This window comes from Myotis lucifugus, unplaced genomic scaffold (assembly GCF_000147115.1).
Source record: "Myotis lucifugus unplaced genomic scaffold, Myoluc2.0 scaffold_1, whole genome shotgun sequence".
Classification (NCBI taxonomy): domain Eukaryota; kingdom Metazoa; phylum Chordata; class Mammalia; order Chiroptera; family Vespertilionidae; genus Myotis; species Myotis lucifugus.
The window spans coordinates 21,970,784-21,979,973 of record NW_005871049.1 but is presented as its reverse complement, the minus strand read 5'-3'; the positions used below and the strand labels follow the sequence as shown (position 1 = coordinate 21,979,973).

General features: G+C 35.3%; 1 protein-coding gene across 1 annotated transcript; it reads right to left on the bottom strand.

Moving 5' to 3' along the window:
• Positions 1–985: 985 nt before the first annotated feature.
• Positions 986–8,707, bottom strand: FGB (fibrinogen beta chain). Its single transcript, XM_006081810.3, has 9 exons — positions 8,612–8,707; positions 8,359–8,382; positions 5,218–5,409; positions 4,516–4,699; positions 3,643–3,870; positions 3,017–3,130; positions 2,485–2,610; positions 1,990–2,275; positions 986–1,385 (listed from the first exon to the last, which is right to left on the bottom strand). Exons 1-9 carry the CDS (start codon positions 8,672–8,674, stop codon positions 1,157–1,159), a joined length of 1,446 nt encoding a protein of 481 aa, XP_006081872.1. The 5' UTR covers positions 8,675–8,707; the 3' UTR covers positions 986–1,156.
• Between the last annotated feature and the right edge of the window lie 483 nt (positions 8,708–9,190).

The following is a 9,190-nucleotide window of genomic DNA, read 5'->3' as shown; positions in this document are numbered from 1 at the left end:
GTTATTAAGACAATATATGTGGTAACTGAGTAATAGACAATTATAGCTAGGAGTAGAACAGAACTATGGCAGGGACGCCAGGTTAAAAGTTGAAGTTGGATTTGGTGAGGAATTAAGAGTGTGACAACATTTCCATGATTTAACAACCTTTGCTGAGATGTAACGGTCAAGAGGATGAACTTCAGGACCATAGGTTTCCATGAGAATCAATGGCAGTTATGCTAAGCTAAGGAAAAGAGGGCCTACGGTCATAGGGTTGCCAAGGACAGTTGGAGTAAAGTGATGGGAGAATTGAAGGGGAAAAAAAAGTTGAGTTCATACATTCATTTCTTATGGAGACATAGAAAAACCAAAAATCCACTTCTACTTTCGTTCTGGTGTAGCTATGTAAAAAACCAAAACCAAATTGAGGCCAGTAAGCCTAATTTCCCCTAATTAGGGACAATAATCAACTACTGCTTTCTACCTTACTATTTTCCCCCCAAAAGAAGCCAAATGGTGAAGGCTTGATCCTAATTGTCCTCTTGGGAACTCTGATCCCAAAGTCCAGTTAGCTGACAGAGTAGTGGTTTTCCATGGGACAGTGAGATTTTGAATCTTCAAATGTCCAGTGCCAGTTTATGAGCTATTTGAAATTGTGAATGCTTCTCTTCTCCTAAAAGTTCAAAGCCTAAGTCATTGACCATGTGGATTACAAAATAAGAAAACAGTACTTTATTGCAACAGGACTAGCTTAGTTAATAATTTTTTTTGAAAGTTTTCTGTGGCAGACCTTACATAAATAAACAGAGTTTTCCAAATGGACTTTTAAACATAAGCTTTTAGGTTGCCTCATAGTTTTTCTACAACAAGGATAGAAAATTCCTCTTCCTAACTTGAAACTTTTCATGATCAACTGGAACTGAAATTCTGAGCACCCACTATCCACAACTGTCCTTTTAGTTGCTTCTTGGTGAGCAATATAAATGAAGAGCACAAAAGAAAATGGTGTCCTAATTTTAATGCCACTTATCCCAAATACTTTTTTCCAAAAAGTCACACTCACAGCCTTTTGACAGTTTTAAAGGGATATAATGTATGAAATAACATTTCAATGACATAGTATACAAAAATGTTGTTACACACGGAAGAATAAAAATCTATGTTTTGGGGACTATTACTGTGGGAAAAAGGGCCTGATCTTCATAGACATCTTCTTCATTGAATACCAGGATCCCTTCCAGTTCATCCAGACTACTCCATCATCTGTGCCGTGTTTTGCCATGTCCCAACTGTACTGTCCACCCCAGTAGTATCTGCCATTTGGATTGGCTGCATGACATCTATTATACCACCATCCACCACCATCCTCTTTAGAGCACTGTTTCGCCGGATCTGCATTTACCCTGGAAAGAAATGTGTTTGGGGTTATTACAACTACAGAGTCGTCCAGTTAATTCCATCCAAAACACCCACAAAGGATGCTGTGTGCTGTGCCCCTTTCCTTTAGTTCTATAAATAAAGTCACCCCAATACACCAAAGACCTTCTCTGCCCTATGGCAAAAGAGAGAGAGAGAGAGAACTGGGCCTCTGTGACAAATTCATCTGCATTTGTTACTTTATACTGAAATGAGAGATTTCAGATCCCTTAATATTAGAGAACTCCGAAGAACAAAATGAGGGTTTCAATATACACATTCAAATATAGAGACATAAAAATGGGTTTAAATAGTCAGTATTCAGAAGGCACACGTGTTCTAACCCCAGCTCTATCTTTCATAGTTGTGTGACTTGGGATAAGTTACTTAATCTCTCTAAACTTCATTTGTCAAATGAGAATCAAACTGGCAACCGTATCAGGATGGTACAGAAAGAGCTTACTTCAGTGGCTGATACATGTGGTAACCACCCAAGCAATGAGAGTTATGAACATTAGCTATCATTAGTGATCCCAAGTAAAAAATATCAGTGGTAGCTTTTACAGCGGGAGGGAAGAACCCAACACGTACCAGCCATCATTGTCTCTGTCGTACGTGCTGAAGAACATGCTGTTGTGAATGGTCATGGTTTTGTTTTCTCCCACCAGTTGAGAAGCTCCATCCATGAGGGCATTGCCAGCTGTCCCCTTATATTTGTCCACTGAGATCTGATACTTCCTGGCTTCGTTCTGTACAGTGAATCCTCCGTAGCGCGCCTTTACCTTAGCTCCTTTCCAGTCCTCCATTTCAATCAGAAGTTCTGTGGGTCCCATGTTGGTAAGCTGGCTAATTTTATCATTGCCAAGCCAATACTCACCTAAAGGAAAAATAAAACAGAATCTCACCAAAAACACAACCTTTAGGAACTAAAAACTGCCTTTCTTCCCTTATCTTTCACACTCTTTTCATAAATTCTTCTTAACCTCCTAAAATGCCTAAACGCAGATTCCCAACACTGTGTTTTTATAAATGAAAGAAAAACTATTGTAAGTAGAATGATATTATTTTGTACTCTCAGTTTTTTACCTGGTAGGCCACAATATTTTTTCCCTTCGTCATTGGTTGCAATATTACCAAATCCTTCTTTATATGGATTCCATTTCCTGCCAAAGTCAACACTACCATCTTGACGATTCTGAATTACTGTCCACCCTTTGGGGCAAAGAAAGGAAGAAAACACAACACATATTAAACAGTAATAAATAATGCCACCTTGAGGGAAATGTCTGAATACTTTGGCTATTTAATTTATTTTATCCCCACTTATATTTACTGTATATATATATATATATATATATATATATATATATATATATATATATATATAATAAGGAAATAAATATAAGAAGAAAACTCTTAAAATCTTTAAAAACTACAAGTGCTTTATATTACTCCAAATTGTGAATCATAGATTTTTTTTATAACTTTTAAAATGTCAGATTGAATTCCAAATCAAATGGCCTAGTGTTGGTTATGCTAAAGCTAGGTTTTATTTGCTAGTATTTTGTGGTATCAAAATAATTACAGAATAATAGATCAATAACTACCCTATACTTACCTCCATTTTCAGTGCTCATGTCACAGTATACTCGATATGGTTTGATAGAAGTGTGAGGCTGAATGAGATACAGCTCAGATGTTTCACCTCCATTCCTGACAATTTCCTCACATTCTGCAACCATAAAGAAACATCATATTCAGGGAACTACAGCATAGTTACTTGGTCTTTAGTCACTAACTTTATAATTACAGAGGTTCCTGAGAAATATTTTATTTTAGACTTTTGAGAATGTATTATAGAAATTGAATCTTCCTTTTACTGAAAATCAAACTCAGTTTTGAGTTCTATCTTCTAAGGAGATGAAACAGCCCTTCTCTACCTTTTGTGTCCTGGGATATCTGCCAGATATAAACTGCCAGAACACCTGGGAGGAAGAAACTCCTGCATCTATTCACTGTTCTGCCATCTCTTCAAGCAAGGTTCATATACATGTGGAGCTAGTACCATCATGCACTACATCCAGCTCATCAAAAGCTTGCAAATACGTTAGGCTACATCAGACCACAGCATACTAGGGATGTGGATCTGTGGGGAAAATCCACTGGGCTTTTCTCAGTGTCCTTATTTTTAGAGAGTGTGAGTTCTTCTGGAACTCTCCAGAAATATGTTTATTAACCAGTTACCTTTTCCAGACACCACAGGAATATTGCAACTGACAGTGCAGGGGACGCGGCAGTATTCCATCTGAGCTGACACATCAGATTCTAATTTTTGTATTTTGCTTCTCAAGTTTTCCAGGATTGAACGGAGTACACGAAGGTTGGTCGGGATATTACTATTCATGGACTCATCTATAAATACTCGGCGTGTTTCCATCTCTGAGGTGTACTCCTGTATTACATTTTCATTTTCTGGAAAAATGAAATTATGTAGGAATGATTCACATTGTCTCCCGAGAAACTGAAAGTATTCAGGCATACAATTGTGGTTTGAGTTTTCTGAGAATAAATGAATGGACACTGAGTGACCATCAGGCAATGATGATGTGCAGTTGTACTTGGGGAAAATTATTTGGCTCATGGCATATGCAAATTAACAAATATTCTAGCTACTATCGCAGTAACTTAGCTCAGCTGTAAGCTAAAAATATGCTTAAAAATAAATACAATAGGTGGTTTATTTCTTTGGTGAGGAAACAGAGGAGAAAGTAGTATTTAGAACTTCAGACAGCAAATGTTAAATAAATAAATGCTAAATTTTTACTCTGTGAATATTGTTTTCTGAGCCACAAGTTTCTTATGGCTAAAAATGAGGATGCACAGAAAAATTTTTCATAGAAAGTCATCCTTGCTGAATGAAAATTGTGCTTGTCTGACAAGTTGCACATGAAGGTGACTAGGTGAGAACCTCAGGGTAATCAGACCCACACTGAAAGATGGTGTATACTGCTTCAGCTAATCCAGAAATGTTCATCTTCTCACAATCGTGCATTCCCATGGCAATCTAACAGTCCCAAACGTTCAACAGAATCGAACAGAAAACACAAGTATATATACCTTGTACTTGCCTCTGCTTCCTTTCCCATATCTCTCTGAGCACAGTCACAGAGTTAAAGGTGGAAGAAGAGGTGCTGGATATAGACTCCACATTGTTATTTAACTCATTTACTTGGTTTCTCACTGGTCTTTCTTGTCTTACCAAAGTTTCTTGCAACTGACATCCTGTAGGACACAACACTCCCTGCAAACAGTGAAAATATCAGGCATTATATGAAGAATTTGAGTTACAGATACTTGTGAAAATAGCACATAGTGAAAAGTCAATGATATCATTAGCCAATATAAAAACTTGTCATTTGATTTTTCTTAACATAAGACCAGAAATTCAAGAGTTGTCATCCTATTATGATGAAGATTAAAAATAGTCCTTACCACAAAATACATGTAAATATAAATGTAATAAATAACTGAAAATTTTCTCACCCAAACAAATGAAATGGGCAAAATTCAAAGTTAAAGGCAACACCCATGTGTCCTCATTTGTAATCTTGGGCCCAGACAAAAAAAACAAAAACAAAACAACAACAACAACAAAAACCCCTAGAAAGAAATCCTCAACCAAAGGCTCAATTTGTTTATGTTTTATATTTATTTCCAAAATAGACAAAATAACAACAGTGGCGACATGGACCAATGGAACATTAGGAAGCCAACATGAACATGGAGGCTTTTCATGCACAGAGAGCTCAGGGCACTCACCATGTCTGGGTCACCATGAAGACAGCCCCCAGCATCAGGGGGTCTTCTTTCCACTTGCCCTTGTGCGGCAGATGGTTTGGCCGGACGAGCACGATACCCACCTCCACTGATGGGAGGTTGGACAGGTCTCAGGCTGGGAGCCTCTTCTCTCCCGCGATCACGGGGTCGGTGACCACGGGCATCAACATCGCTCTGCAGAGAAACAGGGTGAAATAAAATGTAGAGTGTTATAGAAGATTTGAGATGTAACGATTCCAACATCCTCATTTTATAATTCAGGTTATCACACAACTGATGACTTGCTCAAGGTCCATCCGCTGCATTAGTTGGTAAATCAATAGGTGGCTTAGGTCTCTTCAGTAACAGCAGAAAGAAAAACTGTGCAAAAAGCTGTTGTATCTCAGGTAGTTTTTAAAAAGAGGCTGTAGAATAAAGCTGCATCATATTATGAATAGTAATTATCTTAGATCCATGATATCTATACATGGGAAGACACAAAATATTGAGAAATCAATATTTTCAGGAAGAATAAATGTTCTCAAGCTACTTGGATTACTAAATTCCTGTAATTATCATTAATCATTTCCCCAAGTTTAGTTTTTATGAATTGATGATTAATTTGGATAACCCCTATATAAAAATACCCAAAAGCAATATGGATTTATTCCTTATAAGTCAACCCTTGACTCCAATATGTTTGAAGAGGAAAAAGGCACTCTGAAGCCAGACTGCTTGGCTTGACCCTACTAACTCCTAGCTATAAGATCTTGGGCAAGTTCCTTTATTGGTGCCCATTTTCTTATCTGTAAAATAGGAATAATAGTAGTTAGATCTGTAAGATTTAAATGATTCATTGCATAGGATACCCTCAGAAGAAGACCTGGCATAAAGTAAGTATTCATTATTATTTTTATTGCAATCACACATAATAGGTGTTATAGTTTAAGTGGCTTGTCCACTACTAATCCCAATTTTCTTCCTATCTCCTATCAACAAAAGTATTTGGTAAGCCATTCTAATGAAATTTCTTACATGATTTCTTTATCAAACAACATGCCTTTTTTCATATTTAAAATGATTCTTAAGGTTTGTGCATTGTGATTAAAATTATTTGTTAACTTAAAAAATATTACATTAAAAGATAATGAAGTGGAAAGTATGCATTGCAATATAAAAAGGGTTGACTTGAATTAACTATATTATCATGCACTCTTGGTCAGTTATTGTACCCTTTCAGGCTTAATTACTAATTAGCAAAAGACTTGTAACAGAGACTAAGCTTTTTTGTTAGTTTGTGAGCCTGGAAGTCATTCACTGACTCTATTTGGAATTTTACTGTCATTTACTCATTAAGTTATTAAATTTAACATTTAGTTGGAGAGTGCTAGGCTTTCAATCCAGACAGGTTTCAATCCAGACAGGGGAATCCTGATTCCCCTGCTTAATTTCTGGACTTAAACTATAATATCTGTTATGTGTGATGGCAATAAAAATAATAATGTCGCCGAACCAGTTTGACTCAGTGGATAGAGCCTCGGCCTGCGGACTGAAGGGTCCCAGGTTCGATTCCGGTCAAGGGCATGTATCTTGGTTGTGGGCACATCCCCACTGAGGGGTGTGCAGGAGGCAGCTGATCGATCTCTCTCATCAATGTTTCTAACTGTCTATCCCTCTCCCTTCTTCACTGTAAAAAATCAATAAAATATATTTTTTTTTAAAAAAATAAATAAATAAAAATAATAATGTGTGAAGGTATGGGGAAATATACATATTGCATTTCAAAGATGTGGTCTCTTTGTCAGAGCTGGTCTGTTCTAACAGGAATTTTATAAAATGTAATTCATTTATATATTACAAATCAATTTATAACAGAAGGAAAAATACTTTCTTTTCATTTCATAGTGCTATTAGAGAGGTAGCATTGATGATCTAGCTTTATAGAGAAAAAGAAATAAAAATATTTTTAAAATTTATATGGGTGTTTAGGTTTATGAAGACCACTTATTGAAATAACTAACAGTAGAAAATCCATTTTGAAAACCTAAACTAGCCCTGACTGGTTTGGCTCAGTGGATAGGTCGGCCTGCGGACCAAAGGGTCCCGGATTCGATTCCAGTCAAGGGCATGTACCTTGCTTGCAGGCATATCCCCAGTGGGGGGTGTGCAGGAGGCAGCTGATCAATGTTCCACTCTCATTGATGTTTCTGACTCTCTATCCCTTTCCCTTCCTCGCTGTAAAAAATCAATAAAATATATTTTAAAAAAAATACCAGTATGGTGATGTAAAAAAAAAGAAAAGAAAAGAAAACCTAAACTAGTAACCTGTCTCTGTAGGGATCAGTTTGTGAGCAAGAAAGTCAAAATGCTTAGCCAAGTACTTTACAAATTCTTGACATTTTTCTTACGTAATGCAATTAACCAGACAAGAATATTTTTGTATGTACAGTTTGATAATTAGATCACAGTTTGAATATTATATCACCATGTGTTTATTAATAGACATCAATTCAACAAATGATTCAAAATTAATCATGTCGTTTAAACATCATTGTGTACTTTTCTTTCTAGTGTGACGATGCTGTTATATACGAGAAATTTGATCCATTTTGATATTAAAATTAAAATTCTTTAAGTATTCATTTGCCTAAATGCATTTCTGTATTTTTGATATCTTCAAACCTACAGGAATAAATCAGGGAAGATAGTACTTGAGGAAAACTGTTCTACAAATGAATAAATCGAACAAGGAAGCATGTGCAAATGTATAAATGAATAAATCTGGGCTATATGTTTCATAATCATTAATAATAACAATAAATGCTACCTATTATTTAAATTTTTAATTTGAAAAGAAAAATATTTCATTTTCTATCACTGCAAATGATGTATTATTCCACTTTTAGATTTGGTTTGTAATTTTCATTCACAAATAGCCAGCAATTTCAGGAGTTATATATGACCCTTCTCCACTAAAGAGAACCTACCTACCACAGCTATTTACTTTTAAAATACTGCTCTTTTGTTATTTTATAGTCTGCAAAATCTTCAGATTTTTGTTCTCATAATTTAGTAATGTGTTGCTAGAACTAAACAAAATTCATAGTACTTGAGATAACAACAAGTGAGAAAAACACATCTTACCTTAGTTATGGTGTCATCTTCTTCCTGAGAAAATGAAAGTGATAAACCAGAAAACAAGAAATTATTATTTCGTTTTTATATAAGAAATACTATGTAACATTCTTTAAATAAAATAGGTCCCTGAGATTGATAGTTCCATTTCATAACTAAAATAGACATTAATCTCATTCAAATATATATTCCATATGATTATGATTGTTATTTTACATTAATAATATTAGTAATAATATAATAATAAATTTTAAAAAGTCACCTCAGAGTTATAGTAGGACTGAACTACAAGAGCACATAATAGTAGCAGTAATAGATGTTTCATGATTTAAAATTTTTGGAAGTTCCAAGAAACCGTCCTTTGCTTGTGAACTTAACTGAGAGCTCTTCAATTTATATATACCTGAATCCTCTGTTGGGTATGACTTTAGAAATGGTTACCTTCCTTAGTTAATATTTAATTTTTTTGTACACTTGTTGGCTGAACCATTTTACCACTTAAGCAACATCTTCCCAGCAAGACTTATTTACTCGTCATTCAACTATTCTCTGTTGACCAAATTTAGAAATACCAAAGTTCTTCTTCAATTCATTTAATTGGACAATATGATGGGAAATAAGGACATTCCTAAAGGAGATGTGTATCACATTTCCTGTAAATTAATGTGTGAGGAAAAATATTTTTAATCCAAGCACAAACAACTAGACCTACTCACAAGGCATCCACTACCATTGTGAGCTCACTAAAGGTACAGCATAAATGCTTATGTTTTGAAGAAATCATGTAATTCGGTTTTAAAAGAAGCCATTAAAATCAATAATAATATTATATCACCATGTG

Excerpts from the sequence above, each read along its gene's own strand:
- FGB (XM_006081810.3), bottom strand. The coding sequence starts at position 8,674 with ATGAAACATCTATTACTGCTACTATTATGTGCTCTTGTAGTTCAGTCC. Across the intron at positions 3,871-4,515 it reads GAAGCAGAGGCAAGTACAAG|AAAATGAAAATGTAATACAG; the intron begins GTATATATACTT and ends TCATTTTTCCAG. Across the intron at positions 3,131-3,642 it reads TCCTGTGGTGTCTGGAAAAG|AATGTGAGGAAATTGTCAGG; the intron begins GTAACTGGTTAA and ends TTATGGTTGCAG.